The sequence below is a fragment of the Microtus pennsylvanicus genome, chromosome 7, assembly GCF_037038515.1.
Source record: "Microtus pennsylvanicus isolate mMicPen1 chromosome 7, mMicPen1.hap1, whole genome shotgun sequence".
Taxonomy (NCBI): domain Eukaryota; kingdom Metazoa; phylum Chordata; class Mammalia; order Rodentia; family Cricetidae; genus Microtus; species Microtus pennsylvanicus.
The window spans coordinates 1,096,595-1,119,998 of record NC_134585.1 but is presented as its reverse complement, the minus strand read 5'-3'; the positions used below and the strand labels follow the sequence as shown (position 1 = coordinate 1,119,998).

The window sequence follows — 23,404 nt, the reverse complement described above, 5'->3', positions numbered from 1 at the left end:
GTGTGTGTGTGTGTGTGTGCGTGCGTGCGTGCGTGTGTGTGCGTGTGCGTGTGCGTGTGTGTGTGTGTGTGTGCATAAGATCTGTATAGATGAACAGCTCTAAATGTTAAAAGGCCTGATAAGTGAACAGCAGGAAGGGGAGCTGATTGCTCCAGGCAAGTTAGATCAGGACTTATTAGCTCAGGGGTGAAAACATCTTCCCAGGTCTCAGCAGACAGGCAGGCATTAGCTCCACACAGGAAGAAGACTCCTAAGGAATTAGGGGACAGGACAGGAAGTCACACCTACAAGGAAATATCAGGAAGCCAAGAATCTGCACCAGGGAGCAGGACTGTTATTCCCAGCGCAGATGGAGCCCTGGAGGAATCTATTAGGAGGCACAGCTGGTGACTGGAGAGAGGGCTGTGCTTGTTGAGAGGAGGTGCAGTCTTCTCCAGGAGACAGGAGAGACGGGACAAATAGGTGCTCTCATCGATTAAACTAACACTTTTTATTAATGTTTATTCAGGCATGACAAGGACACTTGTCTGAGGCCCTGTATGTGGCCTTAGAATTAGAGTGTCAGAGAGGGAGAGACAGATGGAGAGAGAGAGAAAGACAGGAGGGGAGGGGTAGGGAGTGATGCAGAGAGGGAGGGAGGAAGGATGTGTTTTGTCTAACAAGGTGGGCTGTCATGATGAAAATGCTCACACAGTGGGCTTTCCTGTGGCCTTAATACAACATGGGGTTTGAATAAAAAAGCCTACTTTGGCGAGCCTGCACTCTGCACTGGCAAACAAGAAGATGTGAAGACAGGACATTCGTGTCCATGCAGCCATGAGATTGCTGAAGACACAAGTCCGCCCTCGTAGGGAAATGTGTATGGAAATAGCTGTGGTGGTGCACGCCTTTAATGCCAGCCCTTGGGAGGCAGCAGCAGCAAGTTCCAGACCAGCTGAGTCTCCACAGAGTTTCAGGTCAGCCAAGGCTACCTAGTGAGACCTTATCTCAAAAATGAATGAGTAGATACAGAAATAAATAATAAAATAACGGCAGTAAAAGGGAAAACTATGCATGGAGGAGACAGTTAACTGGGTCCATCAGTGCAGCGCCTGAGAAAGTGCAGCCTGCATGGTCAGGAGTCAGGGCAGGCAGGGTCAGCAGCCTCCCCCACGGCTGAGCTGTGTGGTGGAGACCATGGGCCTCCTGGAGAAGGGAGGAGTTGGGGACAGAAATAGGAGGAAAACAATGGAAGTCATAATGGCTAAAAGTGACACCACAGAGTGACAGGAAAGAACATGGAGACTGTGTGTCCAGGACGTCTGTATTCTGATGAGCCTTGTGTCTGTGGTGATGTCATGTCCCACAGTTTTAGTGACCTTTAGTTACCTGAGGACTGAAGATAACAAGTCACACATTAGTCATAAACATTACATTTTATGTTTTGACCTTTCTGCCTAGTGACATCTAATCTGCCCTCCGGTTTATGTCACCTGGCACAGGCCCTCTGTCCATGTCCACTCCGTCCACACTGCAGAGGGCTGAGGTACTCAGGGGCCAATTCAGTTTTTAGATCCACTGTCCACACCATGTCCCGTCCACCTCCCTCCTCTCATCAGCTCCTGAGTCCTCTCTCCTTGCTAACAATGTAAGTGCAGGGCAGTCGGTGTTGGGGTGTGGGGGTCATGGTTCAGGAAACTGTTTATTTCTAAATGTGCCTGACCTATTAGTTAAACTGGATCATAGGGGAGTCTGAACGGTAACACATAGAATGTGGGCATCCTTCACTGCTGGGCTGCGTCCAGGCACCTGCAGGGTAAGGGAACAGCTGCCTTGAAGCTCTGTTCTGGCTTCACAGAAACTTAGGCTGTGGAAGGAAGGTCTTTGTCATACATGATAGCTGGGGCCAGGGATGAACCATCTGTGACAAACACTTGGAGACTGTGGGTCTAGCACGTGGCTGTTTTAACCCATTCATTCACATAAGAAGAACACAGATTCCGGAGCTGTCAGGCCTGGCAGTGTAAGCTGCCCACTGCAGGTCAACACAGAAGCCTGGTCTCTGTGGGAGTCTGTGTGGTGCTTGCAGGCCAGCACCTCTGTTTTAAAGAGAAACCATCTCTCTGCTGTGTTCCTCATCAGCTCAGACATCATGGGGAAAGAGCAAACAGCTGTAGTTATCCAGTTGGTTTCTCCTTGGAAAACCATCAGGAAAATTCTGGGCCAGGGTTCAAGAAGGGGATGTCACAGACAGACCTCCGTGCAGAGGATGGAGTCAGGACAAATCCCACGTCCTCAGTAGTGGCTTTCATGGTCTGGGGCTGGAGAATGTAGACAAGTGGTTTCAGTCTTGCTCTTCCTTGCTGCCAGGTTCCTCCTCACAAGAGTAATCTCACCTCAGGCTCCCACTGGGCATGGGTTCCTGGAGAACATAACAAAAATCTCTATGATTGCAAGTTACAAAGTCCGCCCGACTTTGTGCGGCTCTGCTTTGATTCTATCTAGGCCTGAGCACCTGGACTTTTGTGCCCTGCGCTCTCCTGCTGCTGGCGTCCGCCCTGGCCCCAAGCCAGACCTGCGCAGGTGAGGGAAACGGGCTCTGCCAGAGGGCGGCGGGGGGGTGGGGGGGTGGGGGGGGCGGCACCGGGGAAGCCGCAGCCCAGCGAGGCCCAGCCGGACCCCCCCCCCCCCCGGCCCGGCTTCTGGGAGCCCCAGTTCATCTCTGTTGGCTAAGTGGACGACACACAGTGGGTGGAGCAGGAGTACTGGGAGAGGCAGACACAGATCGCCAGGAACAAAGACTTTCCGAGTTGACCTGAGGACCCTGCTCTAAGACTGCTACAACCAGAGCAAGGGCAGTGAGTGTCCGCGGTCGGATCTCTCATCAAGGATCAGCCGAAAACGTCCCGAGCCCCACGTCCCAGATTCTCCCTGAAGATTTCGGAACCGCAGAGACGCTGGAAAGATGATGGCCAGGACCCACTTTCACTTTCAGTGTAGAGAAGTCCGCTTGCGGGTGGGCGGGGCCGCGGGTCGCGTAAGACAGGGACCGGGCTGTGGGTGGGGTCCCCGCAGTCCATCCAGGAGATGTCAGGCTGTGAAATGGGGTCAAACGGGCGCCTCTACCGCGGGTACAGTCAGTTCACCTACGACGGCCACGATTACATCGCCCTGAACGACGACCTGACGACGTGGACGGCGACGGACACGGCGGTGCAGATCGCCCGGAGCAAGTGGGAGCAGGGTGGTGCTGCTGAGAGTGAGGAGGCCGAACTGGAGGGCGCCTGCTGCGCAGACACCTGGAGAACGGGGAGGACGAGCTGCGCACAGGTTCTGGCCTTGGGCAACTCTTCCCTCTGCTCTTGGGCTGGGCTCAGTCCTGAGGAAGAGGAAACCCTCAGCTGGGGTCATGCCTCTGTCTCTTCTTGTTTTTAATTTTTTAAAATATGTTTATTACAAAAAAAATCACACACCGAAATTAACCAGAACTAAGACTATATACAGCTCAGTGAATTTCAGTACAGTCACAGGAGTCATTACGAACGTGTGGAGAGACCGTTTGTATTTTACGCATTCGTTATCAAATATGATTCATGCACTTATCCAGCACCAACACGCAAAAAATGAAGGAAAAAGAAAAATCCAAACAGATTTATAACTAGAAAACAATTAACTTTGTATCCTGCTTCATAACTCAAGTCCATTGCCTGCATTCAGTCCTGCCGCATCCCTGGTATTTATGCGATCTTCCTATACTGTACACATGTGTACAGGTGTCTGCACATAACCGTATACTGTTGGCTATATCCCACATATGGGGAAAACCATTGTAGTTTATTTATGAGATTGTGTGGCATCGATTAATAACATACGTGCTAAGTCCATCCATTTTCCTGAGTATTTTGTGATTACATTGATTAGAGCCAAACAGTAATCCATCTTACTTGTATACCAAATTTCCATTATCTATTCATCTGTTGATGGACACCTGGGTTAAATCCAGTTCTTTGCCCTCGTCAATAAAGCAGCAATAAACATGGGATGAAAATATGTGCCCAGGAGTAATAGAGCTGAGTCGTATGATAGTTCTATTTTTAAGCTTTTTGAGTAATATTTAAAATGATTTTCACAATGACTGTTTTAATTTACACACACACACACGAGCAAGGACTCCCCTCCCTCCACGTCCTCTCCAACATTTTCTGTCAGATTTGTTGATGACAGCCTTTCTGACTGGGGTGAAGCGCTATCTCTAAGCAGTTTTATTATCTTTATTTCATTCTTTCATGTGGATGAGGGTTTTGCCTGCATGTGTGCATGTGCACCATGTGTGTGCCTGGTGTCTAGGGTCAGAAGAGGGTGTCAGGTCCCTGGGGCTGGAGTTACACACAGTGCATCTAACCCAGGTCCTCTGCAGAGCATCAAGTGCCTTCACCTCTGAGCCAACTCTCCAGCCCCTCAAAGGAGTTTAATCTGCATGTCATGAAGGGTAGAGATACTGAACACAGTGAAAATGGTTAGTGGCCACTTGTGTGTTTTTTCTTTTGTTAAGACAACTATCTCTCCAGTTTCCTCATCCACTAGTTGATTGGCAAGGTTGGTTCTCTGCTGTTTAGTTTCTGCAGTTCTTCCTGAATAGAGACTCTAGTCCCCTGCCTGCAGTATAGCTGGTACAGGTTTCTTCCTTCTCTTCTCTCTGCTGATTGTGTCCTACGCCGTGGAGAGAATTTATTTTCATGTTGACGCGTGGCTTCATTAGCTCCTGTGGTATTGTCCTATTTTGAAGTTTTTGCTCAATCCAATATCTGGAAGAAAATCCCTGTTTTCTTCTTGAACTTTGTGTTTTTCGGGTTTTAACATTTCCAAGTTTACTTTTGTACAAGGAAAAAGGTGAGCATCTGAATTCATCTTCTCGGGTAGGAGAACGATGTTGCAGCAGCGGGTGTAGAATGGGCTCTCTTCAGTGTGTGCTTTGAATTCCTCGTGGAAAACTGAGTGTGCAAAGCTTTGCCATTTTATTTCCAGGGTCTCAATCCTAGATCTTCGATATTTCCAGTCTAGTTTGTGCCAGGTCCAGGCTGTCTTTGTCACTACAGCTTTGCAGTAAAATGTGAGGTTGGGAGTGGAGCAGCTGCAGGTTGTTGGCTGCTCATGGTTTTGTCATTGCATGTAAGTTCTTGTCGTTCTTTCTCAAATGACGGAATATGTCAGAGTCTTCATAGTATCACATTAAATCTGCATATTAATGTTGGTACTATGGGCATTTTTACAACATTAACTCTGCCAGTTCAGGAGCATGGATTGTCTTCCCATCCTCTAACACCCTCTTCTGTGATTTCCTGTGTCAGTGTCTAGTGTTTTCATTGCAGACTTCTTTCCTTTCTTTGGTTACATGTATCTCTAGACACTGATTCTGGTGGAGTCACGTTGATTGTCGTGCATTTCCTAAGATACACTGCTGGCACAAATGAAGGCTACTTTTTAAATATTGATGTTGTATCTGGAAACCACGGGTGTTTATTAGGTCTCAGAGTTTTCTGTGGACTCAACAGGATCTTCTAAGTAAGGAATCATGTTGTCTGGAAATAGAGGTAGCATGAATTTTTCCTTTTCTATTTTCATCCTGTTTATGTCTACTTTCTGTCTATCTCTGATAGCTTATATAAATCATCACTGGATCAGATAGGATGGTGGAGAATGTACTCCCTTGTCTCCTCCTGGCTTTAAAGGAAACTCGGGCTGTCTCTCCTTCTGACATCATATCCACCTGTCCCCTGTCTCTCACATGTGGGAGGTGGAAAGTTCTTTTTGACCTCCTTACCTTTAGCTTAGACTGACTCTCCCAGGGCTCACCTTTCTCTCAGGACAATTCAGAGTGTCTCCAGAGGGAAGGAGAGAAGGTCCTGAAATGACCAAGGCAGTTGACCATCAGTCTGCAGTCCTGTGGGGGCCACAGCCTTGCTCAGGCGCAGGTCTCTGCCTACACCCAAGGTCTCTGGACTCTGACTTCAGTGATGCTGAATCCCTCAGCTCCACCCAGTCAGGAGCAGAAGTCCATTTTTCCTGATGTTAACTCTAGAGTTCTCTGACCCTGGGCCGCTGTCCTCTGGTTTAATGGTTGCTGCCTTTGAAACCACCCTAGTCAGCCACTGCAACTCTGCCATTACAAGCAGGAGCTGGACCACAAGAGCTGAAGCCTGAGGAAATTCTGTTCCCTCAGGCACCGAATCTTTCAAAGCTACTAAGAGAAATTATCTAGATTTCTGTTCCACTAAAGAACTCACGATTCAAAGGCTGAGGTAGAATCCTCTTCCCAGAGAGGCTGAATAGCAAGCAGCTCACCTAGCTCACCTCTCTCACCTCCCAAGAAGTCCTCCTGCTGCTTCTGGCCCCTCCTCAAAACCCCTTCTCAACCTGTCTCCTCCTAACAACTTCCTGTCAGCTGGTTGCTGACCCAGCCTCTAGGACCACAGGTGAATTGTATTTAATTGGACATATCTTTGCATCTTTAAGCAAATGTCCCAGAGCATAAACAAAAAAACCTTAAAATAATTTCTACAACACTGGGCTCTTTCACCCTCATATAAAATTTCCTTCAGATGAGATTATCCAGAACCCTGTGTGTGAGTTACAGGGGATTTTCATCCCCTCCTCACCCAATTCTGACCTTTCCCAGGAACGTCTCATGGACCCTTCTGGAGTCCCCAGGAAGAATGCAAAACACCTGACATTTCCACCTCTTCTCCTCAGACCCGCCAGAGACACATGTGACCCATCATCCTGGATATAAAGGTGTTGTCACTGTGAAGTGCTGGTCCCTGGGCTTCTATCCTGCCTTCATCACCCTGACCTAAAAAGGGAGGAGTAGGAGCAAACACAGGACATAGAACTGGTGGAGACAAGACCTTCAGGGGATGGAACCTTCCAGAAGTGGGCATCTCTGGTGGTGCCTTCTGGAGAGGAGCAGAGATACACATGCCATGTGTACCATGAGGGACTGCCTGAACCCCTCACCCTGAGATGGGGTAAGGAGGGAGTGGGTGCAGAGCTGGGGTCAGGGAAAGCTGGAGACTTCTGCAGACACTCAGCAGGGTGAGGCATTATAGCTTAGGTCCTGACCCTCACCTTCTCTTGCCTTCCCTCCTAGATCTTTCCCAGTCCACCATCACCATCATGACTATTGTTGGTGCTGTCCTTGGAGCTGTGGTCTTCTCCTAGGTTTTATTATTGGTGTGATGATGTGGATGAGGAAGAACACAGGTATGTAAGGGGCGGGTCTGCATTTTTTTTACTTTCTGTTTTTGCATTCAGCACATTCAAGAAGGGTGCACACTCAAACAACACACACACACACATACCACACCACACCCATGCCCATCTCTGGATCTGTATGCTGACAATCACCTTACTGTAGGGAAATGTTCATAACCCTGGTGCTGGAGGTGATGGGACCTGATCCTCAGAGGTCAGAGGGGAAGGTCCCTGCTGAGCACAGACCTCCAGTCTGCCATTGGCTCTCTCCCTGCACACCTCCTTCTCCTGCCTGCTGACCCTTCCCTGGTCTGCAGTCACAATTCTGAAAACTATGGGGACCGGGACTTCCCTGGGCTCTCACAGTTTTTCCTCTCACAGGTGTAAAGAAGGCAACTTTGCTCCTGCTGCAGGTCAGTGTTCAGGGAAGAATCCTCCCTGAGGCACTGGAGTGGAGGCTGAGCTGATGGTTTCCCCTCCAGCCCCACCTGTCAATCTCCTGACTGTGTCTGGTTATTTCTCCTGCATGCAGGGACAGTGTCCAGAGCTCTGTCTTGTCTCTGGAGGCTTGAAAAGGTGACACCCTAGGGCCTGGAGTTGGGGCTGAGGCAAGGAGGAGAGGACTGGGTCTCAGGGCCTTTCTGACTTAGACTTTTCTGAGTGGTGGCCTTTGGGACGTCCTTATAGTGACTTTCGTGGCTCTTTTTCTTTACCTTGGAACAGCTGCCTTGTGGGCCTGAGCGACCAGTTCTGACCTAAGAACAAACAAATTCTCTGTGGACAGCAATGTCTGAGGGTTTCTGCTTTTCCTGTGCCAACCATCCTTGCATTCCTCAGCCAACCATCCTGGTCCACCACAGGCAGGAGGGGACATCTCTATTTCTGTCACCTTCATGCTGCCCTGAGTTCCAGCCCTCGTCTTTCCTACTGAACATAAAAATCAAATGTGCGCCTGATGATTCATGTCCTTAATTGAGACATTGGCAGTCAAATTAAAGGAGAGAATTCTGCAAGTGTGATGTAGAAAATAAATGGCAGGAAGGAGACCCTTCCAGGATCTGTGTTTGTTGTGCTTAGTGACCAGGGGGGCACAGGAGGAGTCTGTGGGAGCTGAGTGAGGACGGGGCTGTGCTGGGTGGAGCTCTGTCCATGTGGGCTTCCTGTGCTCACTCCTCAGCTCAGTACTCCCTGGCTCTTCTGTCCTTGTCACTTAGTACAAGCACATGCTGAGACACTCTGATCACAGGAATACATAGGTGTCCCCAGCCCTGTCCTGTGTCCAGGATGAGAGCAGCCAGGGCTGCAGTGTGAGGTCTGCCTGGACTCAGTCCTGGCTGTAGCCTTTACCCCTTCCTTCCTGTTTACTTCTATATTAGTCTGTATGGAGGAGCCGCCCTGGGGTCATTCCTGTGATTGCTGCCTGTCTCTTTCTCCTTTGAGTGTGACCACAGCAGGAGCTGTTTTTCCTGTCCTTGTCCCAACAAGGCCCCTGCACTCAGGAGGTGATCTTCAGCCTCCTGAGCTCCTGCCTCCTTCCAGAGCTGTTGCCTGGAGTTTCTCTCTCCTACCCCCCTGTCTTTCAGAACCTAACCCTTGTGTTTAGGATCAGCAGAAAGGACTGATCCACAGGGTCTCAACTTAGATCCGGCCTTGTTTGTACTGTGTTCTGCTCTGCTCCACTGCCTCTACCTCCCTGGCTCTGGGAATCCTGGTGCTGCCTCTGAGGGTAACTCTAAAACTCATAGGCAGATTCCGCTAGTGTGTGCAGCTAGGAAACTGATGAGGATCACAGTAACTTTGGTAATATTGGCATCAGCAGGTAAAGCCTTTGTGTGGTGAATCTTCCCATGTAGCACATCTCAGTGCATCCGAGAAGTTTCCTTTAACAGGGAAGAATTTGTTGGGCAGAGCTGGTGAACATTTAACCCCTGAATTCCATAAACCCAGGCAGGCAAATCACTGAGATCCAGGCCAGTCTGGTTCAGGACTGTCAGGGTTACACAGAGAAACCCTGTCTGGAAAAATAAAATCAAAAAAACAAGCAAAAAAATTGAAGAAATTATGAATGCTTCCTCACAGGAGAATCAGTTCATTTCAAAGAAATGAAACAAAATCAGCAGTGAGTGGCCTGTTCATTGATCTGTTTTAAAGTTTTTTAACAATCTGGATCTAGCCTTTCTCTGTGTGTAGCTTTATAATTGCTGTAACTTGAGCTGGAGCGATGTCTAGGAGGTTAAGATCACTCCTGCTCTTTCAGAGGTCCTGAGTTCAATTCCCAGCGTCTGGTGCCCTCTTCTGGCGTCCAGCACACATGCAGGCAGAACACTGTATACATAATAAATAAAGATTTGTTTTTGGTATTACTTTAAAAAAAATCCCAGTCCAAATTCCCACTACTTCCCCTCCTCCCATTCCCTCCACACATTCTCCCACCCCACCCCCTTTAATCCTAAGAGAGGGTAAGGCACTTTGCTTTGTGGAAAGTCCAAGGCCTCCCTACTATATTTAGGCTGAGCAAGGTATCCATCCAAAGAGAATAGGATCCCAGGAAGCCAGTACATGCAGTAGAGACAAATCCCAGCGCCACTGTCATTGGCCCCTCAGTCTGCCCCAACTGTCAACCATATTCAGAGGGTCTAGTTTGGTCCTATGCTTGTTCCTTCCCAGTCCAGTTGTAGTTGGTGAGCTCCCATTAGCTCAGGCAAACTGTCTCAGTGGATGAACCCTTCCTGGTCTTGACCTCCTTGCTCATATTCTCACTCCTTTCCCTCTTCAATGGACCTTGGGAGCTCAGTCCAGTTCTCTGATGTGGGTCTCTGCCTCTGTTTCCATCTGTTGTTGGAAGAAGGTTTTATAGTGATATTTAAGATAACCATCAGTCTGACTATACGGCAAGGATAGTTTGAGCCTCCTCTCCTCTACTGCTTAGAGTCTTAGTTGGGTTCTTCCTTGTGGATTCCTGGGAATTTTCTAGATCCAGGTTTCTTTCTAACCCTGTAATGGCTCCCTCAGTCAAGATTTCCCTTTCCTTGCTTTCATGTCTGTCCTGCGTGCAAATGGATGGCATTAGGAAACACTATCCTGAGTGAGGAAACCCAAACCCCAAAAAGATGAATACAGTATGTACTCACTCATAAGTGGATACTAGCCATAAACAAAGGACATTGAGCCTGTAATTCATGATTCTAGAGAAGCTAAGTAATAAGATGAACCCAAAGAAAAACATATATAGATCCACCTGGAAATTGGAAACAGATAGGATCCTGACAAAACTGGGAGCATGGGAACAGGGGGTAGAAGGAAGGGGAGGGAGGGTTGAGGAGAACTGGAAGGAATGGGATAGTAGAGATGAATAAAGATTTATTCTTAAAAAGTGCTGTAACTCCTGTGTTGCTGTTCTTCCAGCTTCAGACTGGAGCTACCATGGTATCTGTGTCCTCTTCGCAACTGTGAACTTCAGATTTTTCCAGCTTTGTCTCCAGCACTGGTCATCTGCTTCCCTGGCCCTCTGTCCCTGAGGAACATCCAGTGTAGTGCCACTGGTCACCTGAGCAAGGTGATGCTTCAGCAATGGGAAAGGGGCCGAAGCCAAGTTCTGTTAAATCCTCCTAGTCCTGTTTGGACCCACAGCATCTTCTTTTGCTCACTTCCTAGGATTCATGAAAGCCCTGATTACAGATTACTCTGTCACACAGTGTATCACTCTGTTACAGAGTGTATCGCTCTGTTACATAGTGTATCACCTGTTACACAGTGTATCACCTGTTACACAGTGTATCACCTGTTACACAGTGTATCACCTGTTACACAGTGCATCACCCTGTTACACAGTGTATCACCCTGTTACACAGTGTATCACCCTGTTACATAGTGTATCACCCTGTTACACAGTGTATCACCCTGTTACATAGTGTATCACCCTGTTACACAGTGTATCACTCTGTTACATAGTGTATCACCCTGTTACACAGTGTATCACCCTGTTACACAGTGTATCACCTGTTACACAGTGTATCACCCTGTTACATAGTGTATCACCCTGTTACACAGTGTATCACCCTGTCACACAGTGTATCACCCTGTTACATATTGTATCACCCTGTTACATATTGTATCACCCTGTTACACAGTGTATCACCCTGTCACACAGTGTATCACCCTGTTACACAGTGTATCACCCTGTTACACAGTGTATCACCCTGTTACACAGTGTATCACTCTGTTACACAGTGTATCACCCTGTTACACAGTGTATCACCCTGTTACACAGTGTATCACTCTGTTACACAGTGTATCACCCTGTTACACAGTGTATCACCCTGTTACACAGTGTATCACTCTGTTACACAGTGTATCACCCTGTCACACAGTGTATCACTCTGTTACACAGTGTATCACCCTGTCACACAGTGTATCACCCTGTTACACAGTGTATCACTCTGTTACACAGTGTATCACCCTGTTACACAGTGTATCACCCTGTTACACAGTGTATCACTCTGTTACACAGTGTATCACCTGTTACACAGTGTATCACTCTGTTACACAGTGTATCACCCTGTTACACAGTGTATCACTCTGTTACACAGTGTATCACCCTGTTACACAGTGTATCACCCTGTCACACAGTGTATCACTCTGTTACACAGTGTATCACCCTGTTACATAGTGTATCACCCTGTTACATAGTGTATCACTCTGTTACACAGTGTATCACCCTGTTACATAGTGTATCACCCTGTTACACAGTGTATCACTCTGTTACACAGTGTATCACTCTGTCACACAGTGTATCACTCTGTTACACAGTGTATCACTCTTCTTGTACTCAAAGGTTTGATGTTGATGTTGTATCTATGGGTAAAATAGAATAGCACTGTTCTAGAGCCAAAAACTCTTTGGTAAAATCAGATTTCTGTGGAATGATTAATCGTGTAACCCAGATTGCACCTAATAGTATTCATTGTATGTCTAATGTGTTGTATAAACTTCCCCATGGGATGGGACCATACTGGAAGAGCATTTATCTCCCATGCATGAAGAAGCTTGAGGTGCAGTTTCCAGCAATAACACAAACTAACCCTGAAAATGAAGTTCTTTGATTGTATCTGCTTTCTCCTAATTAGAAACTTAACCAGTAAGATCCTGTGTGTGACCTTTGAACAATGTGTTCTGTCTGTGTCTTAACGGTGGCCCTGTGGTGTTAAGAAGGTAACAGTTCAACCCCCTGGCAGGGCCTGTGGTCATCAGAACCTCTGAGCTCAATTGACTAAAGCCCCCATCTGCCTGCCACACAGTGTGTTCTAAAGGGCACCTGCTTTGTAACTTTTGATTGAAGTTTTTTGGGGATAGTTGCCTAAACTATATAAAAGAATGAAAGTTTAAAATAATGTAATTTGATTTTCAAGTTAAACTATCAGCATTAAGGAATAATCAAACAAAACATTATGAAACTTGGACTGGTCAGTTGGTTCAGAGGTTAAGAGCACTGACTGCTCTTCCAGAGGTCCTGAGTTCAATTTCTAACACCTTCATGGTGGCTCACAGCCATCTGTAATGAGATCTGATGCCCTCTTCTGGCCTGCAGGCAGAACACTGTGTACATAAGAAATAAATAAATGCAAACAAACAAATAAATACAACCTTTTAAAAATTATGAAACTTAGCCACTGCAAATTCCATTATCTACAAAAGTATTGTAAAATAACTCATTAGCATTTGGTTTTGGCCAGAATATAAACTGCCTAATTACGTATTTTTCTTTTACTTTATATGATTAATTTTTTTTTGTTTTTGTTTTTCGAGACAGGGTTTCTCTGTGGTTTTGGAGCCTGTCCTGGAACTAGCTCTTGTAGACCAGGCTGGTCTCAAACTCACAGAGATCCGCCTGCCTCTGCCTCCCAAGTGCTGGGATTAAAGGCATGCGCCACCACCGCCCGGCTTATATGATTAATTTTTAAATGGCCAGGATACTTACGAACAAAATCCTTGGGCAACTTCTACTACTTTAGCTATAACAGAAAAAAGTATTTAGATAATATGTTTGGTGGCGATGAAGTCAGTAGGCTTCACTGTATCAAGACTTCACTTCTGGGTGCCACTTCATGGTGACACACTCCTTTAATCCCAGCATTTGGGAGACAGGTGGGAGGATCTCTGTGACTTTCAGAACAGCTTGGCTGTGTAAAGAGACCCAGTCTCAAACAATAAAACAAATAAAACTTCACAACTGAGAGATCTTATAGAAGAGAGAAAGCATCTTTCAATCGGGAGTCGCGGGAATCTTTAATGTTTGATTTGTATAAACTGTGAGGTGTCCATACTCACCCCAACATGAGGTGACATAATAGATAATTGTCTGCCCCAGGATCTCAGGGTCTCAGTGGCAGTCTGAGTCCACACCTGAAGATTGTGAACCTTTGCAGGGACTCCAGGACATCAGGACAGGGAGGAGAGCCATTGCACCACCTCATCCTGAGTGGATGCCCTGAAAAGAATACACTGACCCATAAAATTAAGAGCCCTGTGGGTAGTGAGCCCTACACAGGCCTCCTGAAGTGTATACAGTGTCTTAGAACCCCAAGAAGAAAGACCCAGCTTTGTATTAAAAGTGACCATTCATCCTGTGTGTAAGAAGAGTTTGTTAATTTTGGGGCCTCTTTATGCAAAATGTTGCACACTGCCTGGGTACACTGAAAGAGTGTGGGACTGACCACACCTGCATGTATACACACACACACACACACACACACACATACACACACACATACACCACATACACAAACACACACATACACACACACACACCACACACACATACACCACACACACATACACACACACATCACACACACATACACACATACATACACACCACACATACACACACACATACACACATCACACACACATACACACACACCCCCTACATGACAGGTCCCCAGACATGACAGCAAACCACTCAGAGGACAGTCACTGGGATGAGGCTGCCTGTAGCTGTGAGGCTGCAGGGTGGAGAAGGCAAGCAGAGCGACTGTCAGTGTCTCCCTTCAGGAACGGGGTGTGGGGGTGCTGCTCCAGGGCTGGGTAGCTGGTCAGGGTCTTAGGATATGGGAAACAGAACAAAAATGGCATTCAAGGAGAAAATTTGTCACAATTAACAGAGGAACATTTAAATATCTAAACACATCAGTGTTGGGAATCTTAGGACTGAGGTTCCCAGTGCACCAAGGAGGGAGATTTCACAGGGAGCTCTGTCAGCCTGTTCAGCCTGCACCACTGCAGCAGGGCTCAGGGAAGATGCCACCTCAGGGCTGCGGAGGAGAAGCAGCCACACTCTCCTGCACTGGCCCCACAGTCACACCCCCCTGTGTCTGTGCCAGCCTGCACCCCATGCCAGCCACACTCCAGGCTCACCAGGGCACATCACAGCTGGAGGTCCTCAGTGTCAGTGGTCACCACAGTTACAACAGGTCCCGCACCCTCAACCAGAACACACACATTGCCGTTCCTGTCTTCCCCTTCCTGTAACAGCTGTGGTCCTGAGAGCAAGCATCTGACTGGGCCCAGAGATGCAGGGACTCTGTGCTGAATCTTCCTCTCACACCACCACCCAATAGTGGCCTTCCAGCCTGGACACCCAGTCTGCACAGCGGGGCTCTCCAGTGACATCAGAGTGGAAGGTTCAGCTGCTGTCAGGAACTAAGTGGTGCAGGGGCTTAAACTCCCTTTAATTCCCAGAGGCCAGGCTAGTCTACAAGAGCAAGTTCCAGCACAGGTTCCAAAACTACAGAGAAACCTTGTCTTGAAAAACCAAACATACACACACACACAGAAAAAAAAACCCACCAAAAACCCACCTCTACAAATACCACCCATTCCTTCCATTTTCAAGAGAGTTTAGCTGTACAGCTTCCCTCTTGGGGAGAAATACTTCAGGACTTGACTTTATACAAATTTTAAGTGTAAAATACAGATTTACCTTCTGCCCATGAAACTGGAGATGGAAGCTGCGGGCACCTCTCATTTTAATTGGCCTCTAGGGACACTGGTGTTTGCATTGACTTCTCTGCCAGTTAAGTTATTGGTGATGTAGGTGACCAGCAGACATACTGGGAAACCAGAGTCTTGGTTATGAGGAGTCCCAGCGGTTGGTTCTCAGCACAGTTCCTAAGGCACTAGTGACAAGAGCGTCATCAGCCCCACTGTGAATTCTGCTCTGTCCTCATTAACCCTGAGATCATGTTCCCAAGCTGTCACAGGACACTGTGGTGTTAAAGACCGTGAAATTCCTAAATAAACTTTCCATGCGCTAACATGATTTTTACACAACTAATACTTTGTTTAAACAACAACATTTTACTACAATTCATCATAAATGTACATTGTGATTAAATTAACTACAGGATTTGTAGGCTTTTTTTTTTTGTCTCCCTTGGGCAGGCCCCCTGCTGGTGGACTTGAAGTGGCCCCAGAGTTGGCACAGGAAGCACCCAGACAGGAAATTCTCAGCACGAAGGAGATTACACAAGAGGGACATGGGGGAGGGGGTTTGCTATCTCTGGGTGTAACAAAGACAGCAGCAGGAGTGTTAAGTCCTGATTGGATGTTAGTCAGGGTGGCCAAATAAGGAATTTTGATTGCTGGACCTTGATGTTTTAAAATTGGACCTTGGTGATCAACCTGCAGGGCAAACACTTGTATGGAATTAAGAGCTTTTTCAGGATACAAACACAGGGCCTATCTTAACTCATTTATGAGCCATCAAGGAAGCCAGAATTCTCCCACAATACCTGAAAATGTTAGTAACCCAAATCAAACACAAAGATAATTAGAAAGTTGTTCTTCAACACATTCCTGATATAAGACAATTGTTTGCTGCAGAGGAGTTATATCAAGTGGAATATATCAGAGCAGTATCTCTCAAGCTAGCATTGCAAGCTGAATAATATTATGACAGAGAAGTACTCTGCTATCTTTCATGCTTTCACTCAGCACGCAGGATTACAGAATAATTAATTCTAGGAGTGTTCTGTGTCCATCATGGCATGCTACTCTGAGGGTGGGAACAAAGGCTCAGCTCTCCATGATAAGGACATAAATCAGACAAGTTGTAGGTAGGGCTTTAGACCCTCCTTAATTCTGTCGTCTGATGTGGGATTCCCCTCTGTGTGCTGTGATTACCATTAATGAATAAAGAACTGCATTGACCTATAGCAAGGCAGAACTTAGCGAGGCTGGGAAAACTAAACTGAATGCTGGGAGAAAGAAGGGTGGAGTCAGAGAGAAGCCATGGAGTTGCCAGAGACAGAATTGGGAACTTTACTCCGTAAACCACAGTCACTTGGCGATGTACAGATTAATTAAAATGGGTTAAATTAAGATGTAAGAGTTAGCCAAAAGGAAGCTAGAGCTAATGGGCCAAGCAGCGATTTAATCAATACAGTTTCTATATGGTTATTTCAGGGGTAAAGGGCTAGGAACAAACCAGCGGCTCCTTCTACAGTTGTGAGCTGGTGGTCACATACATTTGCTAAACTTGAACTGACATTGTTTGATGCAGCATTAAGGAATTTGATGATATGGGTTTCAAGAAAATAACATTAAATGCAACGATTATATCTATGTTTTTAAAAAGACGGCTCATGGATTTCCCACTAGACCAGCAGCACACTCAATTTGGATATGTTGTTTTTAAATCATTTTAAAAAGGAGTTTTTCCTTTGCTTATTCTTTCTTTTTGCCTTTATAAAGGCTATCTTCATTTTTAAAATAAAATATGCAACTAATGCTATCTTGATTTTTAACATCAAAGTTCATTTAGTGACCATGGACGGTCTATAATGCAATTGGAGTAAAATACTGACGTTTAAACAAAGAATCATTCAGGTAATAATCATGTCATAGCATGTATAATTAAGTGAGAAAATTCACGGTCCCCAAAAGCACAGTGTCTTGTGACAGCTTGGGAACATGGTCTGAGGTTTACGGAGGACAGAGCAGAATTCAAGTGAGGCTGATGACGCTCTTGTCACTAGTGCCTTAGGAACTGTGCTGAGAACCAACCGCTGGGACTCCTCATAACCAAGACTCTGGTTTCCCAGTATGTCTGCTGGTCTCTTGTGTCACCAATAACTTAACTGGCAGAGAAGTCAATGCAAACATCCGTGTCCCTACAGGCCAATTAAAATGAGAGGTGCCCGCAGCTTCCACCTCCATTTTCATGGGCAGAAGATGAATCTGTATTTTACACTTAAAATTTATACAAAAACCGGGCGGTCCTTGGGCTTCCCACAGGTCAGGGAACCCTGATTGCTCTTCGAGCAGATGAGGGAGGGTGACTTGATCGGGAGAGGGGGAGGGAAATGGGAGGCGGTTGCGGGGAGGAGGCAGAAATCCTTAATAAATAAATAAATTAAAAAATAAAAGAAAAGAAAAAAAGAAAAAAAATTTATACAAAAACCAAGTCCTGGAGTATCTTCTCTTTTTTTAAAAATATTTATTTATTATGTATACAATAGTCTATCTGTGTGTATGCCGAAGGCCAGAAGAAGGCACCAGGGTCTTATTGCAGATGGTTGTGAGCCACCATGTGGTTGCTGGGAATTGAACTCAGGACCTTTGGAAGAGCAGGCAATGCTCTTAACCACTGAGCCATCTCTCCAGCCCCCTGGAATATCTTCTCCAAGATAAAAGTTCTAATATTAAACTCTGTTAAAAGGGTGGAGGGTGGAGTTAGCGTGTGGAAGTAGTTTTGCATACAGAATTTGAACCTGGCACCTCTCAGCTCATGACTGCAGCTGAGCCTTCTACATCTACCATGACCTTCCCCTGAAGGTCCCCACGGGAGATGGGGTCAATGCTGGAAAGTCTTCACAAGTGTTGGTGTGAGAGGAAGAATTCAACACAAAGACACCATGTAGCTGTTTGTCCTCAGGGCCAGAAGCTTGAGATCGATTGTAAGGTTGTGAACCTGCCAGGCATGTTTTCTGAGTGTGTGTGGGGATGTTGTAAAGTGGAGCAGAGCAGAACACAGCCCCACAGGACCAGATCCATGTTGAGACCCTGTGGATCAGTCCTCTCTGCTGATCCTACAGACAGGAGTTAGATTCTGAAAGATGGGGAGGGGAGAACCTCCAGGTAACTGTAGTAGTAGGGGCGGCGGGGTTGCGTCCCCAGCACCGGGCCGCCCCCACAGCTAGCTTATGCCCCGAAATAATTACACAGACACTGTATTCTTTTAATCACTGCTTGGACCCATCTCTATCTAGCCTCTTCTAGGCTAACTCTCGCACCTGGACTAGCCCATTTCTTATCATCTGTGTAGCACCGGTCTTACCGGGAAGATTCTAGCCTAAGTCCATCCTGGGTCGGAGCTTCAGAGCGTGCGTCTTCCCTGGAGCAGGTAGCATGGCGTCTCTCTTGCGTCTGCTCAGGAGAGGAGAGCTGCGGAGTCTGACCTCACTTCCTCTTCCTCCCAGCGTTCTATTCTGTTTACTCCACCCACCTAAGGGTGGGCCTAGCAGTTTCTTTATTGCTTACAATGAAATCAACAGATTGATATATGACACTCCCACATCAGGTAACAACCACGGAAGGAGGCAGGAGCTCAGGAGACTGAAGCTCATCTCCTTAGTCCACAGGCTCCTGAGTGCAGGGGCCTAGCTGGACCTTGGGGGGACAGGGATGGAAAACACCTCCTACTGCTGTCACTCAGGGACCTCACAGGACAATGAGGCAGGTACCACTCACAGGAACAAGAACAGACCTAGTCCTCCATACTCACTAAAAAGACAAGAAATAAACACAGAAGACGGGGAAAGAGCCACAGCGGCATGAGTTCAGGTTAACCTGTCAGAGCAGCCCTGTTGCTCATAATCCTGGACACGGACAGGGCTATGCCCATCCCTGTGTCCCTGTGACCAGGCCCTGCCACCATGTGGTTGTACTAAGTGACAAGGACAGAAGACCCCAGGAGGACATAGTCCAGGAGTGAGCACACCACATGGCTGAGCGCCACCTGGTACAGCCCCATCCTCACTCAGCTCCCACAGACTCCTCCTGTCCCCCACCCTGACACTCAGCACAGCTAACACAGATCCTGGAAGGTTCTCCATGCTGCCATTTATTTTCTCCATCACACTCAGAATTCTCTCCTTTAGGTTGACCTGCTAATCTCCCATGTCAAGGACACATGAAGAACCAAGTTCACATTCAGATTCTTATTTTCAGTGGGGAGGTCAGGGGCTGCAGCTCGGGGCAGCATGGAGGTGACATGATGGGGATGTGACCTCCTGTCTTCTGGACAAGGAAGTTGGCTGGGAAGGGAGCGCAGGGCAGTACAGGGACAGGATCCAGGTGTGCAGGGGTGAGGTGGGCTCCCCAGTTCTTCACATTGTTTCCACAGGAGAAAGCAGACAGCTTCAGACATTTGTTGTTTCTTGAGTCAGATCATGCCCCCATGAGGCAGCAGTCTGAAGCTAGGAACTAAGAGTTATGAAGAGTCAATATAAAGGCATCTCAAAGGCCTGCTGTAACTCACTTAAATGTCTGAATCCTGAGGATCCCTGGGACCCATCCTCTCCTCCTTGCCTCAGCCCAACCCCAGGTCCCCAGGGTGTCACCTTTTCAAGCCTCCAGAGACAAGACAGAGCTCTGGGCACTGTTGCTGCCTGCAGAAGAAGAAAGAACAAGACACATTCAGGAGACTGAGAGGATGTGGCAGGAGGAGGAATTAGGAGCTGGCTGTCCTTCTTACCAGCTCCATCCCAATGGTCTCAGGGACAATCCTGCTCCCCAAACTTACCTAAAACATGAGCATAGTCCCCTCCTTTTCCTTCTTTTGTGAGAAGAAAAGCTGTGAGAAACCAGAAAAACTCCAACCCAAGAATGTTTCCAGAACTCACAATAAACCCAGGTTAGAGACAAGAGCAATGAGGGGTGTGGATGTGTTTCCCATTAATGAGGCAGAGCATACTTCTAAAAGGGGCTGAGAGAGAACTCAGACCCTGCCCTTTCCTACCTGTTTTTCACCTCCTCTTCCTCACAACAGCCACCACAGCTCCAATGATCACAGCTCCAAGGAGAACCAGACCAGCAATGACTGCCATGATGGGGACCATGGAATGAGGAGGCTCTGGGAAGAGATGAACAAGAAGGGAAGGTGAGGGTCATGGCCCAAGCACTCAGCCCTGACCCTGCTCAGGGTCTGTAGAAGGCTCCAGCTTTCCCTGACCCCAGCTCTGCACCCTCTCCCTCCTTACCCCATCTCAGGGTGAGGGGCTCAGGCAGCCCCTCATGGTACACATGGCATGTGTATTTGTGCTCCTCCCCAGATGGCACCACCAGAGATGCCCACTTCTGGAAGGTTCCATCTCCAGAAGGTCTGGTCTCCACCAGCTCCATATCCTGAGTCTGTTCCTCCTCCTCCCTCTGCCAGGTCAGGGTGATGTCAGCAGGGTAGAAGCCCATTGCCCAGCACCTCAGGGTGACATCACCTTTAGGTCCAGGGTGACAGGTCACATGTGCCTTTGGGGGGTCTGAGAAAAAGAGTTGTGAAGATGAGACATTTTGCCATCTTCTGGGGACTCAGCAGTGTTCATGTGGCCATTCTGGGAATGGACAGGAGAACTGGACAGGATTAGGGTGTCCTGATATTAGTAGACCCTAACTAGAGCTCAGGCCCCGGGGTCATGTGCTCTTCGGGATGCTCTAAGATGTGGTAACAGTTTGGGATAGGAGGTTTCAGGACTCTGCAGACTGATGGAGGGGAAGAGATTCTGGTGCTGAGCTGAGTAAGGGCCAGCAGACTCAGAAAAGCTGGAGTCAGACTCCAGAGACACTGAGGGTGACCACAGAAGGAGGCCTGAGAGACAAAGCTCCTGTGGTCCAGGGCCATCTTCAAGGCTGACCTGCTGTAAAAGGGTTAGTCTCCCAATGTTCGGAAAAGCAGCCTGGAGTCTCCCTGTCCTTATTCCTCAGCCCGGTGCCTGCTGGACAGTGTTCTTCCTCTGAGGATGCCCCAAGCCTTTCTCCCACACTACCGAGGAAAAGCAAGGATGGGTCTCCAGGTACCTGAGCGCAGCAGGGTCGCGTTCCCCAGCTGCAGGTATCTCTGGAGCCAGTCTATGCAGGGGCCCTGCAGGTATGATCTCTGGTGGTCGGCCTCGTTCACCATCTCTGACTTGAGCTTAGAAATCTGGGAGGCCGCGTCAGTTGCGGTCCAGGAGCGCAGGTCTTCGTTGAGGGAGATATAATCCCGGCCATCGTAGGCCTCCTGACAGTACCCGCGGAGCAGGCGTCCATCTGGACCCATGTCACAGCCATACATCCACTGCAGAGTGTGAGGTTCTGGTGGGGACACAGAGGTTAGCGCCACCTTGCGGCCACTCTGCCCTCTGTCCACAACCCGACCTTTCAGAATTAAATGTGCAACCTAAACCTGACTCAAATCTGGGTCTTTCCTGTCTGAGAGTCTGGGCAGGTGTTTGGATGAAATTATGGCTCAGCGGGTGAAGATGACCCAAACCTGTTCAGGGGAGGTGGAGGGGTCGTGTCTGTGATGGGGCCGCGGTCACTCACCGTCGTCACTTTGATTGTAGTAGCCACGCAGGGTCTGGAGATTCAATTTGAAGTTCTTCCCTGTGTTCCTGGCTTTCCGTGTCTCCCTATCCCAATACTCCGGCCCCTCCTGCTCCACCCACGGTGCCCGCGGCTCCATCCTCGGAGTCTCCGCGTCGCTGTCGTAGCGCACGAACTGCGTGTCGTCCACGTAGCCGACGGCGATGAACCGGGGCTCCCCGAGGCCGGGCCGGGACATGATAGTGGAGAAATACCGCAGCGAATGTGAGCCTGGGGGAGGCGCGCGGTGAGACCCCGACCTCCTCCCGGGACCAGGGTCCCAGGTGAAGGCAGAGGAGACTCGGGCTAGGGCAGTAAGAAGCGTTTATTGGGTACTGCCCCCACCCGGCTCGCTGCTCCGTCCCCGCAGTCTCCCCACCCCGTACTCACTAGCCTGTGTCTGGACCAGGACTATGGCACTCGCCAACAGCTTGAGCCAGGAAGAAGAAGACATGGTCCTCAGTACAGGGGCCTGTGAAGGGTGTAGAAGCGATTCCTGTAAACTGCTCTACTTGGAATCTCTGTGCCACTGATTGGTTTCTCTAGAAACTAGGTGTCCAATGAGAGCTGTGAACTCATCATTTATGCCAGGAGAGAGGAACTCGATTGGAGTTGAAAGTAGAACTGTGTGTAAGGAAAACAGTGCGGGGCATTGTTCTGGCGTCTTTAATAAAGAAAATGCTGTCAAAAGTCACTCCAGACCTAGGACTTTAAGGGGACCCGTCTCCTCTTCACTCTGGGGCAGCTGTGAATGTCCCGGATACTGTGGGCACCTGGCCCCGTACCCAGCCCGGCCAACCCGATACCGCCCACCCGCAGGAACAGTCCCCAAACCTAAAGCAAAACTCAGACAGCCACAGCCTCCTGCGGAATCTCCAACACTGGGATCAGGGGAGTTCGGGACCCTGCTCTGGGTCGTGAGGGATCGTGATCCCCGACCCGGAAGTCATTCACCGTCGTGACTCTGGTTGTAGAGGTGGAGTAGGTTCTGAAATTCTGTCTGTGCTCCTGTGGGTCCCCAGGGCTCCAGCTCGTTCCGCTAGCTCCACCCTCAGGACTCTGGGCTCGAAGTGCTTGAACTCCATTGTAGTCCCTGTAGCCTGAAGCAATGAAAAGAGCTGGAGAGGGCAGGATGGCGAGATGCGGCAGTGGCAAAATAGGGAAGCAGATATGAGCCTGGGAGCAGCAGGCTGTGAGGTCCTGCCCCTGCTCATGTAGATGAACCTGGAAGCAAGAGAGAGCAAGATTGAAACCACCAATGTATGCTTCAAATCATACCACATCTTTATGCTCTCAGAATCTGAAAGCCACTTCTAAGGAACTGAGACTTTGCCTTGACTCAATAAAGCTAAGTCTCTCCTCTCTCTCTCTCTCTCTCTCTCTCTCTCTCTCTCTCTCTCTCTCTCTCTCTCTCTCTCTCTCTCTCTCTGTGTGTGTGTTTTAAATTTTATTTTGTGTATTTTACCTGCATGGAGGCCAAGTCTATCACATGCCTGTAGTATGTGTAAGGCCAGAAGAGGGAGACAGAAGTCCTGGAACTAGAGTTACTGGCAGG

The 23,404-nt window shown here is 48.1% G+C and overlaps 2 protein-coding genes and 1 long non-coding RNA gene across 15 annotated transcripts in view; 1 reads left to right on the top strand and 2 right to left on the bottom strand.

Annotated features, from left to right (window-relative positions):
• LOC142854138 (H-2 class I histocompatibility antigen, D-37 alpha chain-like) overlaps window positions 1–22,977 on the bottom strand; it is a 51,130-nt gene extending 28,153 nt beyond the window's left edge. The window contains exons 1-9 of one of the 5 annotated variants that reach the window (XR_012911292.1): window positions 22,804–22,976; window positions 22,240–22,473; window positions 21,811–22,080; window positions 21,304–21,579; window positions 20,493–20,768; window positions 20,252–20,365; window positions 20,036–20,068; window positions 19,854–19,901; window positions 19,626–19,716 (exon numbers count right to left, since the gene is read on the bottom strand). Coding sequence is in view for 3 of the 5 variants with exons in the window: in XM_075979290.1 (XP_075835405.1) it covers window positions 20,259–20,365; window positions 20,493–20,768; window positions 21,304–21,579; window positions 21,811–22,080; window positions 22,240–22,303 (993 nt within the window). In the remaining 2 variants the exon portion in view is untranslated. Of the gene's footprint in view, window positions 1–19,625; window positions 19,717–19,853; window positions 19,902–20,035; window positions 20,069–20,251; window positions 20,366–20,492; window positions 20,769–21,303; window positions 21,580–21,810; window positions 22,081–22,239; window positions 22,474–22,803 lie in introns of those variants that run through there. The other 4 variants (XR_012911293.1, XM_075979285.1, XM_075979290.1 and 1 more) reach the window with 4 other exon arrangements.
• The window catches only part of LOC142854135 (H-2 class I histocompatibility antigen, L-D alpha chain-like), a 142,791-nt gene that overhangs the window by 10,799 nt on the left and 108,588 nt on the right, over window positions 1–23,404 (bottom strand). Inside the window, exon 6 of one of the 8 annotated variants that reach the window (XM_075979277.1) lies at window positions 19,354–19,709. The exons of the other annotated variants lie outside the window; for them this stretch is intronic. Coding sequence (XP_075835392.1) covers window positions 19,681–19,709 — 29 coding nt within the window. The 3' untranslated portion in view covers window positions 19,354–19,680. Of the gene's footprint in view, window positions 1–19,353; window positions 19,710–23,404 lie in introns of those variants that run through there. 8 annotated transcript variants of the gene reach the window in all.
• Window positions 2,753–10,966, top strand: LOC142854147 (uncharacterized). 2 transcript variants are annotated; one of them, XR_012911298.1, is made up of 3 exons: window positions 2,753–2,837; window positions 7,612–7,806; window positions 10,636–10,966. It is a non-coding gene; the product is annotated as an uncharacterized LOC142854147 (long non-coding RNA). The 2 variants fall into 2 exon arrangements; XR_012911297.1 differs by lacking the exon at window positions 10,636–10,966 and adding an exon at window positions 7,954–8,221.